At 47.8% G+C, this 23,914-nt stretch overlaps 1 protein-coding gene across 4 annotated transcripts in view; it reads left to right on the forward strand.

The window, feature by feature from the left end:
* ILRUN (inflammation and lipid regulator with UBA-like and NBR1-like domains) overlaps positions 1-22,584 on the forward strand; it is a 105,757-nt gene extending 83,173 nt beyond the window's left edge. For 2 of the 4 annotated variants that reach the window (XM_025271357.3, XM_006050351.4), the window contains 2 exons: positions 3,762-4,090; positions 19,183-22,584. In XM_025271357.3, coding sequence (XP_025127142.1) covers positions 3,762-4,090; positions 19,183-19,218 — 365 coding nt within the window. In that variant the 3' untranslated portion in view covers positions 19,219-22,584. Of the gene's footprint in view, positions 1-3,761; positions 4,091-13,227 lie in introns of all 4 variants that reach the window. The other 2 variants (XM_006050352.4, XM_006050354.4) reach the window with 2 other exon arrangements.
* The last annotated feature ends 1,330 nt before the right edge of the window (positions 22,585-23,914 follow it).

Consider the following 23,914-nt stretch of genomic DNA (forward strand, 5'->3'; position numbering starts at 1 on the left):
AAGCATCTTTTAATTTCATGGCTGCAGTCACCATCTGTAGTGATTTTGGAGCCCAAAAAAATAAAGTCTGACACTGTTTCCAGTTTCCCCATCTTTTTCCCATGAAGTGATGGGACCAGATGCCTTGATCTTCATTTTCTGAATGTTGAGCTTTAAGCCAACTTTTTCACTCTCCTCTCTCACTTTCATCAAGAGGCTTTTTAGTTCCTCTTCACTTTCTGCCATAAGGGTGGTGTCATCTGCATATCCGAGGTTATTGATATTTCTCCCGGCAATCTTGATTCCAGCTTGTGCTTCTTCCAGCCCAGCGTTTCTCATGATGTACTCTGCATATAAGTTAAATAAGCAGGGTGACAATATACAGCCTTGATGTACTCCTTTTCCTATTTGGAACCAGTCTGTTGTTCCATGTCCAGTTCTAACTGTTGCTTCCTGACCTGCATACAGGTTTCTCAAGAGGCAGGTCAGGTGGTCTGGTATTCCCATCTCTTTCAGAATTTTGAACAGTTTGTGGTGATCCACACAGTCAAAGGCTTTGGCATAGTCAATAAAGCAGAAGTAGATGTTTTTCTGGAACTCTCTTGCTTTTTCGATGATCCAGCAGATGTTGGCAGTTTGATCTCTGGTTCCTCTGCCTTTTCTAAAACCAGCTTGAATATCAGGAAGTTGATGGTTCACGTATTGCTGAAGCCTGGCTTGGAGAATTTTGAGCATTACTTTACTAGCGTGTGAGATGAGTGTGCAATTATGCAGTAGTTTGAGCATTCTTTGGCATTGCCTTTCTTTGGGATTGGAATGAAAACTGACCTTTTCCAGTCCTGTGGCCACTGCTGAGTTTTCCAAATTTGCTGGCATATCGAGTGCAGCACTTTCACAGCATCATCTTTCAGGATTTGAAATAGCTCAACTGGAATTCCATCACCTCCACTAGCTTTGTTCTTAGTGATGCTTCCTACGGCCCACTTGACTTCACATTCCAGGATGTCTGGTTCTAGGTGAGTGATCACACCATTGTGATTATCTGGGTCATGAAGATCTTTTTTGTACAGTTCTGTGTATTCTTGCCACTTCTTAATATCTTTTGCTTCTGTTAGGTCCATACCATTTCTGTCCTTTATCGAGCCCATCTTTGCATGAAATGTTCCCTTGATATCTCTAATTTTCTTGAAAAGATCTCTAGTCTTTCCCATTCTGTTGTTTTCCTTTATTTCTTTGCATTGATCGCTGAGGAAGGCTTTCTTATCTCTCCTTGCTATTCTTTGGAACTCTGCATTCAGATGCTTATATCTTTCCTTTTCTCCTTTGCTTTTCTCTTCTCTTCTTTTCACAGCTATTTGTAAGGCCTCCTCAGACAGCCATTTTGCTTTTTTGCATTTCTTTTTTTTTGGTGATTGTCTTGATCCCTGTCTCCTGTACAATGTCACAAACCTCCGTCCATAGTTCATCAGGCACTCTATCAGATATAGTCCCTTAAATCTATTTCTCACTTCCACTGTATAATCATAAGGGATTTGATTTAGGTCATATCTGAATGGTCTAGTGGTTTTCCCTGCTTTCTTCAATTTAAGTCTGAATTTGGCAATAAGGAGTTCATAATCTGAGCTACAGTCAGCTCCCGGTCTTGTTTTTGCTGACTGTATAGAGCTTCTCCATCTTTTTGTTCTAGGCTTATATATTTATACAGTACTGCTGCTACTGCTAAGTCACTTCAGTCATGTCCAACTCTGTGCGACCCCATAGATGGCAGCCCACCAGGCTCCCCCATCCCTGGGATTCTGCAGGCAAGAACACTGGAGTGGGTTGCTATTTCCTTCTCCAATGCGTGAAAGTAAAAAGTGAAAGTGAAGTCGCTCAGTCGTGTCCGACTCCTAGCGACCCCATGTACTGCAGCCCACCAGGCTCCTCCGTCCATGGGATTTGCCAGGCAGGAGTACTGGAGTGGGATGCCATTGCCTTCTCCCATTTATATACTAGTCCCCCACTTATCTGTGGGGGATATGTTCTGAGACCCCCTAGCATGGGTAGTGAAACCACAGACAGCACTGAACCCTATATATACTGTTTTTCCCTATACATACCTAACTATGATAAAGCCTCATTTACAAATTATTCACATTAAGAGATTGTCAACAATAATATATTTGAACAGTTAAGACAATATACTGTAATAAATTATGTGAATGTAGTCTCTCTCAAAATAGCTTATTGTCCAAATTCAACACCTTTTCCATGTTAACAAAGCACTTATCACTTGCTGTGGACCTCACTTTTGCAGTTAAAAGTGTAACAGCAAAACTAGCATGAGTTTCCTTTTTCCTTCACAGTTCCATGGTTAGAAGATTTGTTACTCTAAGTCTTAGCAACCTCAGTATATGGTTTTGCTTCTCTTTCCTTATTCAGTTGAAAGCTTTTCACCTTTGCAGTTGAAGCACGTTATGACTTCTCTTTGGCATATCTGAATTGGCCAGCATCAGTACTCTTGCGCTTTGGAGCCATTATTAAGTGCCATAAGGGTCACTTGAGTACAAGTGCTTGCTGACAAGGAAAGGAAAATGAAGAACTGAATTATCACCAAAAGTCCTACAATGTATCTTTCCAAAGAAACCTCTTACAGTTTCAGTGTAGATGGTACAGTTTCCATATCTGACAGAAAGATGAAGTTGGTATTAACTTGAATTATTTTAGAAAGCCTGAGGCATACTGAACTTGATATCTTTTGAACTTGTTGTTGAGTCACTCAGTCGTGTCCGACTCTGTGCAACCCCATGGACTGCAGCATGCCAGGCTTCCCTGTCCATCACCGTCTCCTGGAGTTTGCCCAAATTCATGCCCATTTAATCAGTGATGCCATCCAACCATCTCATCCTCTGTCGTCCCCTTCTCCTCCTGCCTTCAGTCTTTCCCAGCATCAGGGTCTTTTCCAGTGAGTCACATCAGGTGGCAACATATGGAGCTTCAGCTTTAGCATCAGTCCTTTCAGTGAATATTCAAGGTTGATTTCCTTTGTCATTGACTGATTTGATCTCCTTGCTGTCCAAGGGACTCTCAAGAGTCTTCTCCAGAACCACAGTTTGGAAGCATCAAATCTTCAGCACTCAGCCTTCTTTATGAACCAACTCATAGATGGTGAAAATAGCCAGGGTGGTATCTGTTCTCATATGTTAGGGTTAGTGCTGGTTTCCTCCTGGTATAACTATTAATAGTTACCTCGTTTACTCTCAGTTGTCCTAGTTTGGACAATACGTGGTCACTCTAAATTGCCCAAAGAGAGGGAGGTGGTTAATAAGTTGCAATTCTAGTCATTACAGGCACTTCTTTTTTTTTTTTTTTTAAATAAACTCAAGAGTTATGCCTGCCCTGAATTTTCTGAGTTAAATCTACAAAATAAAGCAAAACCCATGAGTTTGTAATTCTGAAAATATTGCCTTTGGGTTTGTATATATTGATCATTTTTCTTTGGAGTAATGATTTCCAAATATGGTTCTGCATCAAAATCAACTAGGGACCTTTTTACAAATAGTTTCATGGGTCTCAACCATAGACCTCTACTGATTTTGTACCAGAGTTTGAACTTGACATTACTAAAAATGTAGAACTGCATGCAATGCAAATGTAATAGGTTACTCTGTCAGTAAAGCTTCTAAAGTAGCGTGTAGGAAGATTTCTTTGTGTGGTTTGGGTGGTATCTGGGGCTCTCTGTGGTGGCTGCTTTGAGCCTTGCGGGTATGCCGGGCGTTAACACGAGTGCCTCTTTGTTTCAGATGTCATCTGGGTCATTCTCAGTGTGGAAGTGGGTGGACTGTTAGGAGTCACGCAGCAGCTGTCATCTTTTGAAACGGAGTTCAACACACAGCCACATCGCAAGGTAGAAGGAAACTTCAACCCGTTTGCCTCTCCCCAAAAGAACCGACAATCAGATGAAAACAACTTAAAAGACCCTGGGGGTTCCGAGTTCGACTCCATCAGCAAAAACACATGGGCTCCTGCTCCTGACCAAACCGAGCAAGATGAGAATAGACTCTCACAGAACTCTGTAAATCTATCCCCCAGCAGTCACGCAAACAACTTATCAGTAGTGACTTACAGTAAGGTAGGTGCCCTCGGAGAAGAGGAGAAGGGATAGGCGGTGGGCGTTGGGATTTGTGATACCCCTTCTGGCAAACCTAGAAGCCTAGAATGTTCTTTAAGACTGCTTAGCTCTCCTGCCAATGCAATAGCACAAAAACCTACCCCTTCTCCCCTCCCCCCCCCATCTCCAGGTCCTGTGGGTGTTAACTCCTCCATCCACATTTTATAAATACTGCTGTCTCTCTGCTCTGGTTTGGGTGTTGAAAGAACAGAGTTCTTTACCTTTAGCATTTAAAAAAAAAAGTCAAAATATCACCAGGCATTCTTCCAGTGTAAATGTGTACTGAATGTAGAGCAATAGCACACCTTTGGAATTTGTTCCTACTGTTTGTTTGTTTGTTTTGGTTTTGGGTAGAGTGTTTTTCCTGAAGAAAAAGACAGACTCAATTATTTATCCTACATGTTGTTGGGCTTCCACTTTATTTACCTAGTTTCCAAGCCTTGATTATCTTTCTAGTCCCTTGTGGCCCATCTGCCTCCTCACTCACAACCCAGAGTGGCCCAAGTGATATTTTGACTTTTCGTGTGTGCAGAATAAGTGAGAGAATTGTTTGTTGAGTTAATCATTTTAAATACTCTGATTGTTCTAAGACTGTCTTCTAGGTGTTTGATCTCTTGATCTGCTTCTCTATGCTTGCTGATTACACAGCGCCTTCCATATTCTGCTAAGGGTGATGACGGTTGCTGGTTGTTTTTGGTTGGTTGAATAAAGCCCTGCTGCTGAGAGCTAACTGTTGTAGGTGATTTGTGTGGCAGGGCCTGTGAGCACTGCTGTTCCTTCTTCGAATAAAAATGTGATGCATTAAGCTTAGCTTCCCACTTATAGAATCATATAACTGTTAAGTCTTTGCTTGCTTCATGCTGGCATTCACCCTCAATATTTTAAAAATAAAATTGATGGTTATTTGAAGGACAGCTTGCTCTGTTTTAAGAATGGCATTTTTCTGATCAGTGCTTTATATGTGGTCTAGATCCACAGGCAAATTAAGAAAACAAACTTGGTGATGTGAACTCTTTCTCCACATGGTTGAAAGAGGGACTTCATTCAGTAGAAGTGTAACAAGATTGATTTATTAGTTAGATGGTCATTATAAAGGATTGTGTGGAATCATGTTAGTCGTACAGGATATAAGAAGTAAATAGGCGAGGGAATGGCTTATATTTGAGGAAAGTCTTCACGTCTTAACATTCTAAGAAAAGATTTTTCCTCTAAGTTCCTATTGCTCCAGATAGCTCTTGCTTAAATTTAACCCTTCAGGGTATGGCTATTCCAGATGGTACAGGCCCTAGGGTAAGCATGCGCTGTTAGAAGGAGAACTCGGAAGCAGTTGAGTGTGATATGAAGATGGGAGCTGCAGGAAGCAGAACCTGTTGCCCCAGTGTTTTCTATAATGGAGGCCCCTCCGACCAGTCGAGCTCCGTGGCTCGGCCGTCACTGTAGCCTGAGAGGGCTGCTGCTCCTGGCCAGAGACTGCACTTTTTTCCTGGGTTTCGAACCTGTTAATTATTTTTTGCTCCTTTATGGCTTTAGGGACTATTGCTCTTTAAGTCTGTCATTGCCCTGGCCTGGGTGGAGTTGGGGGCTTATTTCATAAACTGTGGGATCATTTAGAAATAGCATTTGCAAGAACCACAGAGAAAAGTTTCTCATTGCAGATGATATCCAAGACTGTTGCCTATAATGCATTGAGAATGTGGCACTTGGACCCCAAAGAGAAATCAGAGCCTCCTTTTCTTCTTAAGTGAATCAGAATCTTATTCAGAAGGCACTTGTGTGAGCACTAGCAAGTCCTCCGGTAGCATTTCTGGCTAAAATGGAGTCAGCTCTGCCTCTGAGGACACCTTAGAAATGGGGTAGAGGATGGACAGTCACCAGTAAGGATTTGTCGACACATCTGCACTAATGTACAGATCAGTGTACATTATTGAATATGGAGACTTGCAGGATAGAAGTTATCACTGCCAGCTCGCAGTTCTCAGTGCAGGGGGGAGATGAAACACGCGTGCCGTTCGGTCCAGGTGAAGTGTGAATGTGGTCAGTGGAGCACCACACAGTCAAAATGTATGATTTGTGTGCACGGCTGGGGGTTAGTTAAGAAGGCAGAGATAAAGCAGAGGTGGAGCTGATGTAAAAGCACAGATTTGGAAAGACAGGAAGGATGATGATAGCAGAGCAGTTGCAGTGCTGAAGGCAGAATACTGAGTAAGCACAGTGTGGTCAGGAGTGATGAGTGGGGGCGACGTTCAGTTAGTTGCGATGTGTTCCTTTAGACGAAAAAATCTGGATAGAATAATTACAAATGGCTCTGAAAAAAATTGGACTATAGTTAAATGGATATCTTCAAGTAGGGATCATTCATAATTCTAAGCATTTGTGTTTGGCTTAAGAATATAGATTGATTTATTTATAAGGCAAGACTGCTTAAGGTTCTGAAGGGGTGTACTTGACCAAGTGATGAGATCAAGTAGAGACTAGAGTTATTTTTTAACCATTCCCGTGTGCCAGGTGTGCTGCCAAGTACTTTACATGTATCATCTCGTATTTTGATAAGAAAACAAAAGCTCTGAGGGGCTGACTTGCCCCAGTATCACACAGCTAGTGAGGGGCAGAGCTGGGACTCCAGTCCAGGTGCCACATTACTGAAGGTATTAGTAGGTGAGCCTGGGCTCCGCTTAGATCTGCCTTTGTTTTGTTTTTCCTGTGATCAAAAGCATTAACTGAGTCGATGACCAGTATTATCAAGGTGTGAAAGACACAAAAGTTGAAGAAAGAAGCTCTAATGTAAACTGGGGATTGCTGTGGCATTTCTTTTTGGTGGGGGGTGGAAGAGTTCCTCTATTTGTTGAGTCTTTACAGTAGTGATTTCTTTTTTTAGTTGATAAAAATAAAAACTTTTTGAACTCTCAGGGTGCACCAACCATGTGGTGTTAATAATAAATAGCCCCCTTTTATTTATGAATGAGTGGAAAGACTGAGATAGCCTCCTAGAAATCTAGAGTTAGAGCAGAGGTGTTCAGTTCACCCCAGGTGCCATCTTTATTGGATAGGAAAGCTGAGCGCCAAAGAACTGATGCTTCTGAACTGTGGTGTTGGAGAAGACTCTTGAGAGTCCCTTGGACTGCAAGGAGATCAAACCAGTCCATTCTAAAGGAGATCAGTCCTGAATATTCACTGGAAGGACTGATGTTGAGACTGAAACTCCAGTACTTTGGCCACCTCATGCGAAGAATTGACTCACTGGAAAAGACTCTGATGCTGGGAGGGACTGGGGGCAGGAGGAGAAGGGGATGACAGAGGATGAGATGGCTGGATGGCATCACTGACTCGATGGACGTGAGTCTGAGTGAACTCCGGGAGTTGGTGATGGACAGGGAGGCCTGGTGTGCTGCGATTCATGGGGACGCAGAGTTGGACACGACTGAGCGACTGAACTGAACTGACTGAGGCGGAGCACCTGGTGCCCTGGTATCAGGGATCACTGAGTTAGCGGTAGATTTGATTTACTCTAAAGAAATTCCCTGCCTGCCCTGAAGGCTGGAGAGAGCATGATGCTCTGGGAAGCCCATGACCACAGTTGTAGGAGACCCGTCCAGTTTCCTGCTGCTTCCATAGTTACAGTTTAACTTGCTAAGGTTGGTAGAATGAGATGAAAAGATTGCTCCATGCACCTTCTGTGAGGGCTGAGTAGATAATATAATGGCACATCTGTCAGTGGCAGGAGCTAGACGCCCTGGGAGCCCTTCCCCTGCCTCCCTTGAGTAATGCCAAGCTCTCTGGACCCAGTGCTCTGTGCTGTGGGCAGGGACTCAGGGAGCTCTGTCTGTTCTAGCTTCATCCCTCAACATCCAGAGGGCCTGGGCCCTCCTTGTGTGAGAACTGTCAGAGGGAGTCAGAAAGGTGAGTAAGTATGTGCTGACCTGCTCCAGGGATTCATAAATCTGACTGCTTTTGTTAAAAACTGGCTGGCCTCATTATCAGCTCAGTTGTGGCTGACCTGTCCCAGGTGAACCGTCAGACCAAGTACTGGTGAAGGTTAGATGCTGTTTTAATGACCCCTTTTATTTGATTCGCTCGGGAGCCGGTGAGGACAAACAGCCGCACTGTTGACTCAAGGCCCGTCTGGCCATGCGCTCTAGCGGGGACGCATCTCTGGAGGTCGCGGCAGCTTCTATCTGGGCAGTGTTAGATAGCAGCAGAAAGCAATCTACAGAGGTGTGGAACGAGAAAGTAAGTCCTGTTGAAATTAGATACTTCTTTTTCTTACTTGCCAGTAATTTTTTAAATTTCTCAATGTTTTTTAAGACGGCCTTACAGAGAGGAGCAAGATACAAACCAAATGGTCTTATTCAGGGTAGCTGGAAGTATGAGTATGACTGGCCAAGACCAAGGGCCTGCTCTTCGGGACAGCCCAAATGCTTGCTTCCTTTCTCTAGCAATTGAGTAATGATTTACATCGGAGGAGCTGAAAAGAATCTCAAATTCATTTATTCATTTTGTTACTTGGACTATACCTCTTATTTTGTATTTGTTCTTCTTTTTTTTTTTTTAATGTTTGGAGTTGCTGTTTGTCATATACTCCTCCTTTAAACTGATTACAGCCTGAACCACTGTTATTACTTCCTCCAAGTGCTGGTTCGAAAGGAGAAACGTGTTATTATCTTTGGGGGAGGCTCCTCATGCTCTTCGAGCGTCAGCCAGTGCCGAGTGCCATCTGCCCTGCCTGCCCACAATTTCCACCTGCTCCTCTTTCTCTCTCTCTGACAATCACCCTTTAGTATATCTTGGATCTGGAGCTGAAAAAGTTAGTCTGCTTTTATTATATCAGAAATCACCTTTCTTCTAACCTACAGCAGGGAAGAGCTCGTTTCTCTCTGCTTAGGTGAGGGTTTAGAAACGTAGGCAGAGGATGAGGTGTTAGGTAGCATCACTGACTCAGTGGACATGAATCTGAGAAAACTCCAGGAGATAGTGAAGGACAGGGAGGCCTGGTGTGCTGCAGTCCATGGGGTCATAAAGAGTCAGACACAACTTAGCCGCTGAACAACAACAGGAGGTTAGAGGGAGAAATTTAGAAAAGCAAATCTGCTTTATGGGCCTGAGAGTGTAATGGCTTGTGGATCTTATTATCTACCTTGAAGTAGCCAGTCCAGTCAGTGTACCACATAATAATAAGAAATGATTTAATGGAATTGGGCCCAACATTTGCTCGGTTCTGAGGGCACTGAATTTGACCCACAGGCTGGCGGTTGGTGTCCTTAGCTGGGCTGCCAGCGGTGGAGGGCAGCACGTCCTTCCCGCTGCCTCGTGCTTGGGGGCAACCCCTTTCCCTGAGAGGTTTAAAGATGGCGCAAAGAAGCTGGAAGGAAAACTTGTGTCAGTTGGTGCTCTGTCCAGCTGTGCTCTCCTCTCTCGAGGGACAGCTAGCAGAAGCATGCACCTGCCCCCTCCCCTTTGGGGGCCAGTGGGAGTGTGGTAGTCAGTTATATAAACTCATTGAGCACTTACTCTGTGCCAGGCACTGTGCGGAGGACTTCTTAAATTTAATTTTTGTTAAAATTATCAATGTACATAGTATAAGGAGCTAAGTAGTTCCACAAAGTTTATATAAAAACACCAGTCACCTCCCTGCCTCCCAGCCCCCAGAGGCAGAGGCAGCAGTCTGACATCGTTTGTTTTAGTCCACACAACAGGGCCATGATACAGGCTCTGTCAGTATCCCTGTTTACAGCTGCTGAGACTGAAGGCACACAGGTTCCATGGCCTGCCCAAGCTCATGCAGCTCGAAAGTGGTAAAACCAGGATATGAACAAAACCAGTTCTTTTTGACTCCTGAGTCTGCTTTCTTGACCATCTATTGCCTTGCTTCCTAGTTACAAATAGTATTCAAGTACATGTTTTTATTGGCTGAGCTTACAGCTGTCGGCTTGGAATAGCATGCTTTCTGTGGTACACTGCTACATTTCAAATGAGAATCAAGCCAATTATTGACCAGATATTATGTGACTTCTCTACTGCTAAACCCCTCTCTCTCCATAAGCTGCTGTCTCTGGCGGCTACAGAAATTAGCCCCTCTCTCCAGCCTCCATATAGGGAAACGAGTCCCTGGAACCCGTGGTCACTTGGGTGTAGATGTTTGGTGATGTTGAGATTTCCTTTAACTCACAGTTGTGACAGCAGCAGCTTGTCTGTGTTCCGTGACTGTGGCCAGAAGATACAGTCTGGAGTTTTTTTCATTTTCCTGTAATGAATCTAAAATCTCCTTTTGAACGTAATATTTTAAAGCTAGAACATGCTTAGGGCTGTCTTACTCCCTTTAAAGCCAGATTTTGTTTCTGCAAAGGCTATCTGGACAGTGAATATTTTACAGTTAGTATGAGCCCTGAAGTGGAAGTTTACGTGGTTTGTTCAAGACCAAAGTGGTAAGAGAGGAAGTTGCAGGATGGAAACCAGATCATGGAAGGATTTGTGGATCTTTGTGAAGCTTGGGCTTTTGCCCTGAGGAGCAGAGGTTGGAACCATTAAAGGATTTTGAGCAGAGGGGTGATGTGATCTGACTTCATGTGGTGAAAGATATGCTCTGACACTCCTGTGGAGAGTAAAGGACAAGGACAGAAGCAGGAGACCAGTGGGGAAGTTAGTGCAGTCATGTGGATAAAGAGAATGGGCACTTTGTGGCAGAGTGGTAGCCAGATAGGTTGGAGCAGTGATCTGTGTCTGGGTCTGCTTTATTAGCTAGAACAAACAGGATTTGCTAATGAGTCGGAAGGGTGGTGTAAGGGGGAGTAAACGATGACAAGGCTTTGGCCTGAGCAGCTGGAAGGGTAGAATTGCTCTCCATGGAGAGAGAAAAGGCTGTGGGAGAGGTGGGCAGAGATCAGGAACTCTATTTGAAATACATTGGAGATTTCTATAAACATCCAAATGGAGGCATCAGGGAGGCTGTTGTGTATCCAAATTGGTAACATGGTTTAGGAGAAAGGGTTTGGTGGAGATAACATATTTGGGAGTCATTCCATATGGATGATATCTAACACTGTGAGCCTGGCTGCCGTCCACAAAATGATGAGTCTGTGTTGAGCAGGGTTCTCTCAGCCGGCTGAATAAGACTATTGGCATTTTAGGTCAGACGAGTCTTCTTTTGTTGCAGGGGGGTGCAGATCTTATGCGCTGTAAGATGTTCAGTAGCATCCCTGGCCTTTACCCACTGGAAGCCAGTAGCACCTCCCTGGCCCCCAGTGTAGCACAGGAAGGAAGTTGTCACTGACCTGCTCACATTCACTTGCTCAGATGACTTGCTCAGATTGGGGGTGGGCAGTGGGCTGGAACTCAGGGAACCCAGTTTGAGTCTTATGTTCTAGACTGCATTATGCTGAGGCCTGCTGGCAGGAAGGAAAGTTTGTTTGCTGTTCTCTGAAGGTAGTCTCTACGCTTACGTCAGGTGGTAGAGACCTTCTTGTTCATCTTCAGGACCAGAAAAGAATTCGTGGCCAAGGAGAAAGCAGTGCCTGGCAACTGAGGAAGGCGACCCAGTTTGCTGGCAGATTAGCACATTTTGGACAGAAGAGGTTTGCTAGGAAACTTGGTTTAATGATATTAAGATGACTCCCTTCTGAGAGCCCAGAAGAACCCATACAGTCCTCCCAGCCTTGCTGGTGTTTGCATTGGCATGGGTCATATGTGCATTTTAAAAATAGGCAAACACCATGAACCTTAGAAAATGTCTTTTGTTGTTTGTAACATTACTATTTGAGAATAAAAAGTTACCTCCGGGAACTCTCCCTTTTGTCCCTCAACAGCTTCAAAGCTGAACGTTCAGCTCCATCTTCTGTGCTTTGGGGCTCTGAGCATTGTTTTAGGCTGCACTGACGCTGGGCAGTCTTGTAACTGAAACAGAGCTAGTGTTCCCATAGTTTTACTTCAGTTGTAAGGATGTATTCTTTTCCCTATACTCTGAATTTAGCATTTTAATTTCTGATGAAAATTCTCAGAGTGGAACTTTCTCAATGTACAGGTTCAAACAGATGAGTTTAATTCAGAAATGTGAGGATGTGCGCCGCGCCGGCGCTCTCGGCCAAGTCTGCTCTGACTCCAGCAGGGCCGGGTGCACAACGTGAGACCCGTGGCAGCTGCACATCAGGGGGCCGTGAGGGAGACCCTTGTCAAAACTGTGGACATTCACCTGCAGAAGCAAGTCAGAACTAACAGGGAGCTTTGGTATTTGGTCAGTAAGGGACATGTCCTCGGGTGCTCAGCCTGTGTTAATCCTTCCTAAGAATTTACTGTCTGATTACATAGATGTGACTAGCTCATACGAAAGAATGAGGCCAGTAAAGATGGAGTATATTGAGTTTTGAGTGTACTTGAATTTGAAGGAAAGAGAAGGCAATGTGGTTTGGGAGTAGCCAGGAACTGATATCTTGATGAATGATAGATTCATACTGAAACTCCGTGGTGGTCCAGTGGGCAGGACTCTGTACTTGCATTGCAGGGCCTGAGTTCCATCCCTGGTCAGGGAACTGAGATCCCACATGCCGTGCAGTAGGACCCTCCCCCACCCCAAAAAGAAAGAAAGTAAAATGATAGATTCAAACTGATGTGGAGGAAAAAGGAACCACATGCAGGAAGGCCCAGAGGCATTCACAGGCAGTGTTCTGGGACACCAGCCAGCCTGACTGTGCTGAGTGAGGTGTGCTTAAAGAGGGTGGGGTGAATTTTGGAGGAAACCTTTGAAAGCCAAGCAAAGGAGAGTTCGCGTTTAATGTGAAAGGAAACAAGAGAGCCTGCAATGCTTTTGAGCAGGGAAGTGGCAAGATGAAGCCAAGTATGGCTGAAGGAGAGACCGTTTATTCTCCCTCAGTCAGCCAGTGGTTGTCCAGGGTAGGGGAGGTGATGCTGTGAATCCACAGTGAGAGAGGCAGGGGAGTCCTGGGGCTTGGATGGAGACTGCGAGAGGAAGTGGGGCCCACAGCCTCACCCCGTGCCTCAGGGCGCCCACGGGACAGTACCCATGGCCACGTGGCGGGGAACTGGGATGAGCTTTCCCTCCTTTTAGCTGTCCTCCCCAGTGAGACTCTTATCACTTCTTTCTTCCTTTCTAGGAATCTCCTGTACCCTAGGAGATGGCCATGAGAGAGCTCTCTGTCTGCCAGCATGTCACCTGGATTCTAGCACACTTGATATTACATGAGATCTTGGGGGTTAGAATTTCAAATAGTAAATAGCCTTTTCTGAAGTCTTTAATGAAAGGCAAAGTCGAACATAGCCAATATCCTTCATCCCCTTGTAGGATTTTCAGTAATACAGTTTCATTCGCAGTGATGTTTGAGTTTTATTCTTTATGGTGATTTTCTTGATCTGTCAGAAGGTAGGTGAAGGCTCTGAAAGCTTGGTCCTGGGGAGCTTGGGAGGATGGGAGGATGAGTGACAGAGGAAGAATGAGGGGTGCATGATGGAAAGAATGTGTGGGTGGATAGAGGGGGGTGGAGAAGGTCCCCAGCAGGATTGTAGAAGTTAGTTAAGAGCAACAGAAAAACTGTCTTATCGAGGTAAGTATAAAAATTGCTTTATAGGGCTTTTAAAACACCAGTTCACCATGCTTAAAACTGAGTTAAGCTTTTCAGCACAACTTTGACACAGAGGCTGTGAACTGAGCCTGTCCCATGAACAGTTTTCATGCATAAAAGTACATTTGTTTTCTTTTCTTTGGCTGATTCTCACACTTGTCTTCAGCCATTGCATCGAACACATCTTTGAAATTTTGAGGACTGTCGCATGAAAGCGGCTTGAACACCAAGGTTAAAGCGTCCACAGAAGTTCCCGTCGTGCTGGGCTGGCCCTGCTGCCCCACCAGCGAGCCGCCTTGAGTGGTCAGCACCTCTCGAGGGAAGGGCCTTGCTTTGTGTGCTCCTGGGAGAGGAGTCCTCACTGCGCGGCCTGTTGCTGCAGTATGGACTTGACTTGTAATTAACGAGAGACGAGCAGGTTCCATCAGGGGTTGATCAGTCTCTGGTCCTCACCAGCCAAGCCAGCCCCTGACAGGGCCTCGCAGCAGATCTGCAGTGCAGGATCAGAACAGAACTTAGCACTAAACTGTGTATTCGTCTGTGTTTGCATTCAGGGCACATAAGCAATACAAAAGAAGTGCTAGGTGGGCAAAGCGTTGGCTGGGGGCCCAGGGGGAGAGAGAGGAGGGCCCGGTGGTGGTATCTGATGCTGCCATCAGTACACACCGCAAGAGCATGCTATTTCACAGCCATGCAGCAAACACTCTTGCCTTTTTATTAACCATCATGAACCTTTTTATTTATTTAAATCAAATCACAGATAAAATAAAGACAGGTATATGGAAGTTTTTGTGTTGTGATGCTTTATCTAAACCAGCTTTCATATAGGAAGAGTAACCCCAAAAGCCCTCATAAGACATCCTTGTTTCTTTAGGAATTTTAATCTTTTTTTCTCCCCTGGAAGGTTAAACAGATGGCTCAGCAATGCAGAGTATTCCATAGTTCGTTCACTCATTTTACTGAAACGTGGGTCTTAACTGCATGCCAGGCACAAATAAGTGGCAGAAACAGGTTCTACCATCTTGAAAAGGTGACTTTCTCTTCTAATAGCACAATCGTCCTACGGGTAAACATCAATAAGCATTCCAGCTGAAACAAAACTAGTTTCCTGGGGTTTTTTGTACTCCTTTTTGGAAAAGTTATTTTGATTTCTGTGTAATTTTAGGAAGAAGGTAAAGATATTGTAGGTGCCCATTCACATAAAATCAGTGAAAACCAAATCACCGTGGGCTTTATCAACCATTGTGAAAAACAGATCATAGAGATAGTTTTATTTTTAGTTTTGCTTTGAGCACAGGCCCACAAGTACTAGATCTTAAATTGTCCTTTCAGAAGATTGTGATGAATGAAACTGAGCTTGTCTGTTTATATCTACTAGTGTTCTCTTTTAAAAATATTTTAGGAGGTTAGCCAAATTATGGCTCACAATGGTTATTACCTTTCAGAAGCACAGTCAGGGACCTGGCCCAACTACCGGACTCCTCCTCTGGCCTGAGGCCAGAGTCTCTTCCCAGACGCCCACGAGCAGAGAGGCCCCTCCGTGTGGGCCTCGAGCGGTTTAAGGGGACTCATGTGCCCCATTGCCAGTAGAATTGAGGTCCCAGGGCTCACAGCCATGACAGTGTCCATCAAAAAGCTTAGGGAAGACTGAGGCAAACAGGCAGCACCTCAACCCCTGTGGACCTAGAGGCTGCCACTCCTTCATCAGGAATAGCTTTCTGGTCCCTTAGCAGATGTGGGGCCTCTTCCCAAGAAATGTCGCTCTTGAAAAGCCATTTCTGCACAAGTTTGTCCTGGGTTTTTTTAGACCTGGAGAGTCAGATAGAGGAGTTCTTCTCTGGGTTTTGTCATTCACACCCTCTATTAGTATGCCTAAATCCAGCCTTGCTGCTAGTGATGTGGTGAGAGATGAATCCTCAAAGAGAGGAGGGTGACCTTCTGCCTCAGACTCAGTGAACTTTGTAATCATGCTGTGATGACCTCCTTCTCTGCTTGCGTTGGAGTTTAACTCTGGGCTCTGTGGCACCATCTGATGCATCCATCCCTTTATCTGTTTTCCTTATTCGTGGCACAGTGGCTGTAGAAGAGATGTCAGGGATGCCAGGCTAAGGAAAATATTTGGCATTTGCTTTCTCCAGAGGTAACAGTTGAAGAGCCGCTACGTCTCAGGAGAGAGCGAACACTTACCTGTATTGCCAAACCCTACTTTTAGACTGGCGTTGGAGACATCAGCCACCAGAACCTGTTCCACAGGGTCTTGGAACTCCCGTGGAAGCTGAAATGTGGATGGGCCTCTCGTTTCGAATATACGTCCATCCCACTCTTAGGAAAGGCACTTCATGCTTGGCCTCCTGCCATCAGACACCCTGGACAAGCTGTTCCTGGACTCTCCGCCAGGCTTCTCCTGTGTGACTGGTGTTGCGTTGCTGTGTTCTGTGATCCACTTGTGATGCCTGTAATCCTGCATGTGGGGAGTCTAGGTGATCAGGTACTTTTGAAATAGACTCAGCTCCCTCTCTGTTCCTTGAAGTGATTGTAGTTAATCTGGGGGGAAGGAAGATAGAGCTTGTTCTTCAAGCCACATTTCTGCACCAGTTAAACGTCAACAACTCCAATATGCCATTATCTGGATGAAAGGGAATTAGACGGCATTTTTCTTTCCAAAAGGCACACAGCACCTCAGTCAGTAAATAAGGGGTCACCGATAATTCTTAATCTAAGCTAGTTAAATACCACACTGCATATTCTAAGGACCAGAGTCTTCAGGTGGAAATCTGAAAATGCCTGTATCTGTACTCCTCTCTCTGCCAATTGCTTGGGATCCATTCACTTTATCTGTAATTAGCAACGCACGACCACTCCTTGGCAAAGTCATCAACTCCTTTCTCCAAACATTCCAGACAAGTCACAAGGCTAGTGCTGGCTTTATAAAGGCCCACATGAAGTGTGTGAAGCTTCCGTCTGGAAAGTAGTCTAATTTAGGGTAAAGGGGAAAAAAATTCATAAAAGACAAAAGCATGTTTGTTTTTCGAGGTTTCTTTTCTCTGTGTGTGTTTTCCTGCACGAAGCCCTTTGAGCATTGTGTTGGTTCTAAATCTCACAGGGATCTAAGCCTTTGTTGCTCTCCTTGGATTGTAGTTTGTCAGTGAACGTCGTCAGGAAGTACTGAGAGCAGCGTGTTTTAAGCTTCTTTAATTTCTGCCTCTGGGGCGTGTGACCCGCCAGCCAGGCCCCACACCATGGGGTCTGAGAGCCCTCTGCTCATCCAGGCCACACTTGAGCAAGTGGCTGGGTCTGTGACCACCGAGGTGGTGTGACAGCCTCCACTCGCCTGCTGGCAGCACAGTGAATCGGGGACTTGCAGACCTGGCATTTGAACCACCACCGCTCCGCTCGCCAGCTCTGTGCTCCCAGTCAGGTTGCTGCCTCACTTCTGTGAGCTTGGAGAGCGTGCTTGCCCCGGTTTGTCTGTGTCAGAATTTAGGAGAACATTTTCACCTGCCCCAGCAGCACCCAGCACGTAGCTGACGCTGTATCGCTGTTGGCCTGTCTGTTCCCCATTTTCACCTCTCCGGCAATACCACCAAGCAGCTCGAGACCTGTATCTGATCTCTTGAGGCTTTTTATGGGGGAGGAAATAAAAAGGCAAAGGGCAATTGCAGTGCTTTCCACTGGCGGGGAAAAAAACTGAAAACTTGAATCTCATGTTCCCTATTCTTGGCAGCTTTGACCTCTGGTCTAAAAAAGTGTGATCAAGGGGCTTTTTTTTTTTTCTTAGAATACTGTTTTTCAGCCTCCTGAGTTAGGTACTTTCAGTCAGCTCCTAGAACCTTAAATCTGTAAGTTTAAAGGAGCAGTCTGAGATCCTTTGAGGGGAAGGGACTTTACTCAGGGCCACTTTGGAGAGCTAAGTGCAAAGCCAGGAGCAGAACTCAGATCTCCTCCTGCTTCTGTGGAACCCGCAGCCCACCGCCTTGGGAACGAGTGCGAGCTGTGCATCTCGAGCTAACCACCCCCAGGGAGCCCACCCTCTCTGGGACCTAGGAGGCTGTGACCAGATGGGTGCATGACTCGGATGCGTGTGTCCCCAAGCCTGGGTGGCTGTTTAAAAACTTGGTATAGGGGACTTCCCCAGTAGTCAGGTGGTTAAGGCTCCACCTTTCAATGCAGGGAGCACAGGTTCGATCCCTGGTTGGGGAACTAAGATCCCACATGCCACACCATGTGACCAAAAACAACAACAACAAAAACTTGGTTTGGAAAGGCCAATATTCTTGTGACTTAAAAGGGTCTGATGCTGCAGGTAGTAGTCTGAGAAATACCTGTTTTCTTTCAGCTGTTAATTCAGTAGTACTTACTGGGTACCGATAAGCACTGCTCAGGGACAGGTAAGCTAGAGATGGCAGCAAACAAAGGGATTTGTGCTAATCATTGGCAACCCTGCAACCGTGCACTTTTTTACATTTTTTTCCCAAAGGAAAGTGTCATTTTTTAAAGAAAAGCAGATTCTAACCATCCATGTCTTTAACAAGCTAATGGTCCAAGGGCCCTGCTGCTTCTGAGTCAGCTTGGGATGTCGGACCTTTCGTGAGGCTAGTTCCCAGTTACCTTTGCCCACCCAGGTCTTGGCATTGACCCGGTCTCTTCAAGGCCCACGCTTCAGGGAGCAGTGGAACAGGGAGGCACAGGACGTCCTCCAGCGAATTCATGCAGCTGCTTTTGGGGTTGGCACCTCTTCGTGTCTCATTCTTAACATAAGGAAAAGGGAAACTCTGGTGCTTTCTCCACCAGCCAAGCAGCAGGGAAAAAGCCTTTGGGAATTTGGAACAAACCTTATCATCACATGGCCAGGGAGAGGCAATGCGAAGAGAACAAAAATCAGACCTGGGCTTGACTCTTGGCTCTGCCCTTTACTACCTACGTGACTTTGAACAAATCTGTCTGCGGTCAGATGGGCATAACAACACTCAGCCTGGCCTTTGGGGTGAGAGGTGAAGACAGTGTACGCCAAGCCCCCGCTGCCATGCCCATCCTGGGTGCCTGCTGGATGGCTGCTGCCTCTGCTCCAGTGTGTGTGCTGCTGATAGTGTGTGTGTCGTCAGCCCACAGCGGCCTGCATCTGAGGTCAAGGTGCAGAAGGCGGTGTCCAAGGATCTTTAGCAGAGATGTAAGGTGTTGTCAGGAAGGAGGGAAGACTTTGTGACCTGGGTGGAGGGAAGTTGGTACCAGTTAATGTAGAAGTTGAGAGATGAGTCTGCCCACCAGCCTCAGCTCTCTTGGATGAAGTCTTTGAGGGATGAGACTCAGCACCTCACACTGTGCCGATCTGTGGCCTCCCGAGGATTTGCATGGCAAAGTCAGCCCTCGAGCCATGTTTGTGCCTCGGGGCTTCCTTCTGGCTCACTGGGAACCGTGGGTTCTTTTGCTCGGGTTGGTTGCCTCGTTGTCCCTGCTGTCTGCCAACCACTGACTGTGTTCACTCTCTTCCAGGGGCTCCACGGGCCTTACCCCTTCGGCCAGTCTTAAACGGGTGTCAGCAAGAAGAAAAACTAACAAAAGAAGGCTTGACTCTGGGGGGGGAAGGGCAGGGGGTTCCTCTGGATTGCAGACCACATCGCACGGACCCCTGGCTCTGACCCCCATCCTGGAAGAAGAGGAAGACGCAGAAAAGACTAGTTTTGAGTAAACTCAGTGTGCATGTGTGAATGCCGAGTCGCAGGAGTGGTGTTGAGGCTACCAAGAAGAGATCCATGCAGCCACTTTGGGCTTCGTTTGTTAGGTGTCAGTCTAACAAGTCACTAGGTTGCTCGGGAAGGAAAAGAAAAAAATGTTTAAATGGGGGAAAAAAGCCATCTTTTTAAACAAAAATTATTTTGCCTACAGACAGGTTGTAGTTTTGAGCACATGTTAATTTTTTTCCCCTCTTTCCCCACTTTTTTTTTTACTATTTTTTTTTTTTTTTTAGATAAGGGATAACATGCTGTTTATAGAATAGCTGCTTGCTCTGGAAGCGATTCAGGTCAAAAGCTGGCGCGGCCTGCTCGGGACCGTGCAGGTCGGCGCTGCAGGATGACACCTGCCTCCTGACTCCTCGAGTCTCTGACCCCGTTTTTTTTAATGGCACCAGCCAGTGAATTACCACGCTTTTCCTCCTCTTTTCTCTTTAATCTTCTGTTGATGTACACCTTTGACATTTGTATGCGTCAACCCTGTGGCTTGTTACCACCAGAACCTCTCCGAAGACCAGGCTTCCCTGTGCGGCCAGCAGTGGAAGCCTGGAGGACAGCGCAGGTGACGGAGCTTCTGAGGCCGAGAGGTGTCCGCCTGCAGACGCATGTAACAGCTCAGATCACTTCCCTTCCCGGCGCCGGCACGCTCACCACACAGCTCTCTTGGATGCTTGGCACACAGTGGCTCCCCATTCACGCTGGGAGCGGTGCCTCTGTGCTGCGTGCATGCGTGCGTGTGCGCCCTGTGCACGCGCACAGGGGTCGGTGCTGCTCACCAGCGAGTGTGCAGCAGGCGCGTGTGGAGGTGCCTGTGCTTCTCTGTTGTCACACAGCTCCCCTCCCCCGTGTCTCCCTGCCGTCATCCCGTGTGGTGTCTTCACAGCCTGTTAGCGGAGGCTGTGCTATTCGGGTATGAGAATGTAGCCCCAGGTGGGGGACTCGCCACAGGGAAGGGCCACGCTTACTGACCGCGTGATCTTGGAGACCACGTTTTGCCGGGAATGAAAGGACCCTGCCCCAAGCAGGATGCTTAGTGACTGGGAGGAGGCGGGCTCGGGGCAGCCCCGCGGAGCCCGGGTGGACAGGCCGGCTGCTCACAGGAACAGGTGGCCCCACGGGCACCCTGTGGGTTCTGAGCAGGCTGGGATGTGGACGCCTCCATGGGGAGCTGGAACCAGGCCAGAACAGCTGTCTGCCAAAGATACAAGAATATGCAAAGGCCCTCTTCTCTTCTCAGCCCCTCCTTCCCTGAGTCTTGGTTGGTTTGATAGCCGGGATACGGATCCAGGGTGCAGCTGCTGGGTCGCCTGCCTGTTGCCACACCGTCCCTCTCCCCGGGGGTGTGAACCAGCAGGGAGGCCAGGTCAATGAGGCAAGGGGTCATATAGCCTGGGTGTGGGTGAGGGTCTGCCTGCCTATCTGTCTGTCTGGGTGTCTGAGTTCCGAACGTGTGTGTTGTTTGTGCCTCCTCATTCTCTTCTGAGACTGTTGTTTTTTTAAAAGCTTGACTGTGAGAGAAAAGCTTGTATGAAATTCCCCCAATGCCTCCCCACCTACCCCCCACCCCAGAATAAAGGGGGAGTAAACTCTGGTCCACTGGAGGAACCCCAAGGGAGGGTGGAGCCAGGCGCTGAGGGGGCGGTGCAGCTGGGGTGGACCAGGGCTCACACTGGGGCACCTACTCTCTATGCACACCAAGAGCACCCTATTACCAGCAGAGGAGAGGGGAGTCCCTGCCAGGTGCCCAGGCTACCACAGGCCTGAGCCAGGGGCTCACGATGGCTTTTTGTTTGAGGGCCCTGCCAGGCCCAGACTGCCACCACTGTTGGTACCAGCCTCCCAGACACTGCCCCTCCTGGAGCACACCCCCTTCAGCCCCTCCTGGCTTGCTGGCATCGCATCTTCAGCTGCCCGCATGGGATGGCAGGAGGCTTCACATCCCCTGGTTCCCGGCCTCCTGATGTGCCCCACACCAGCCGCCCCGTCCCCTTTCCCCACGGGGAGCTGCCTGCCGTTGGTTACTCAGCATTGGCTTCACATCCCCTGGTTCCCGGCCTCCTGATGTGCCCCACACCAGCCGCCCCGTCCCCTTTCCCCACGGGGAGCTGCCTGCCGTTGGTTACTCAGCATTGGCTTCCAGGTCACCGTCAGTGGGTCTGGCCCTGCCAGGGGGCTCCTGCTCCTCCTGTTGCTTCTAGGCAATCTCACCTGGCAAGGTAATTGTCCCAAGCATGTGGGGCTTCCCTCCCAAGAACAAAACCATTTCTGTATGCGTCTTCAGAGAGGTAGGCTCCTTGCCGACACCAGAGCACGCACAAGCTGTGGAGTAGGGGCAGGAGGAATCTGAGGTTGCCCCAGGACCTGGAGGCCCTTGTACCATCATCTGTCTCCTCTCTCTGACTTGAGTTCCAAGCAAGTCCTGGAGTCCCTCTTCCGTCCTGATGGGACAGCAGAGGTTACCCCCTCAGTTCCTCTTGGACTCTTTACCAAATGGCAGGCTGCCTCTGGGCAGGACCACCTGTGTCTAGCAGGCAGGAGGGGAGGCATGCGCCATCCTTCAGGACCTGAGTCCACGGGGGAGGCAGAGGGGCTCAGGCTTGCGAGGAACCTCTCTGTGTGCATGGAGTGAGGTGTGTGTGGGTGTGTGTGCACGTGTGCATGCTTTTTTTCTTTTTGCCGCAGGGATAGTTGAATTTGGGGCATTTTTCTACAAGAAACAAGCCTTCTCTCCCCCATCAAGGACTGGCCGTAAACTTTAGTCCATCAAAGGCACTTGGAGCCAGAAAAGAACCTCACCAGAACAGCTGGTGTGGCCCCAGGATGGCCAAGGAGGGGAGAGGGCCTAAGAATAAACACCTCCCCAAATCGAGCGTGAGCCCCGGCAGGAGAGGGTGGTGGGGTTGCCAGGCCCCAGAAGTGCAAGCCGGTTCCCTGTCCCACCCCGCCCTGCCTTTTTGCTGTTTCCTTGGGTGAATGCTGGAGCAGCTTAGCTGCTGCCTCCTCCTGGACACTGGCGTGTAGCAAGCGAGCTGGGTGGGTGTTCCTGGTGGGGCCTCGTGGTGCCTGGGAGGAGATGAAGATGAGGAGGTTTTTCCTTACTGTATAAATGAATATTTGTATGATTAAATTAACACACACCAAAAAAAGAGAAACAAAAACCCTATTTTCATGTGTGTCAGTGACTTTATCGCGCCCTGAAGCCCTGTGTATCCTGCTCTGTGACCCGGTCATGTGACCAGAACCTCCTTGCAGTGGCCTTCCGGTTCCCAGGGCCCCTGCCGTGCCTCTGTTAGGCACTGCCCCATCCCCAGCACAGATGTACCGGTTAGTGTGGACCGGCACCGGGCACTGCGTGGACACGTGCTGCGTGTCAGGCCCAGTGTGGGGGTGATAACACCAAGCACCACCAGCCTCTCCTACTGGAGAAGCAGACAAGGGTGAGTTGGGACTGGGACTTAGAAGAGAAGGAACATTTTCCCTGATGTGTTTCCTTGGTGGTTCTGGTTGATTTCAGATTAGATGCATTTTTGCAGACTGATCTGGGAGTCTGAGAACCATTTAGGGGCCACACTCCAGGCAGTTGACAAGCAAATCTGGATCCTACCCCCATGTACTTTTGTGAGACAGACCTATGACCTTGGCCAGGAGATGGTGAGGCAGGTTTCAAGGTCTGTAGCATGAAAGAAACTTAATTGACAAATGCATTAGCAAATGGTGGGCTCACTAGATCCATGCTTTCATGACTCTTGGGAGCTCAGAACTCAGTTTTGTCCTCAGCCACATCACTCTTGTGTGTATGTTGAAGGGAAAGTGAGATCAGAGGGGGAAGAGAGTTACTTGTCACCCAGGCTGGGGCCCAGCACATCGGCTCCCAGATGCTGGCGTTTTCACTTAATTGCGGGCCTTCACCCTGTCTAGCAGAGCTGAATGTTCTAAATGGTGGCCCTGGCGCTGAGCCAGAGTCTAGGATGTAGGTATGGGGAGGGGGATCCCCAGCCATCGCCCTGCGGGCAGTTTGGTGAGGAAACCTGTGGCCACAGATTACACGAGACAGAGGCGCCACAGAAGAACCGGTCTCAGCCACAAGGTCTCTGTATAGCGTGACACAGGAGCCCAGCGCGAGGGAGACTGGCCCAGAGATCCCTGGAGTGAGCACCTTACCTCCGCCTGTGCCGTGCCAGTGCTCCCGCATCCTGCTTCCTTCCAGGTACCCACGGCTATTTGTTTTCTGTAGAAGAAGGGCCCCCACCCTGTCACCTGGGTCTTCTGGCAGCTCAGACCCACTCCCAGGCCTTCCCCAACACCTCAGCCACTGGACAGTTATTTGCTTGGCAGAATCTGTTTGTCTTTGGGGCTGTAACCTGTCAAGAAGTCACCAGGCCCTGGGAGAAAGAAGCAGATTTGATGGTAGCTCCTGGCCGGAGCCATTCCCACGGGGGCTGGGTGACAGGAAGGGCGCTCAGCCGAGCTTTTGTCTGGGGGTGCGGTGGGGG

This window comes from Bubalus bubalis, chromosome 2 (genome assembly GCF_019923935.1).
Source record: "Bubalus bubalis isolate 160015118507 breed Murrah chromosome 2, NDDB_SH_1, whole genome shotgun sequence".
Lineage (NCBI taxonomy): Eukaryota > Metazoa > Chordata > Mammalia > Artiodactyla > Bovidae > Bubalus > Bubalus bubalis.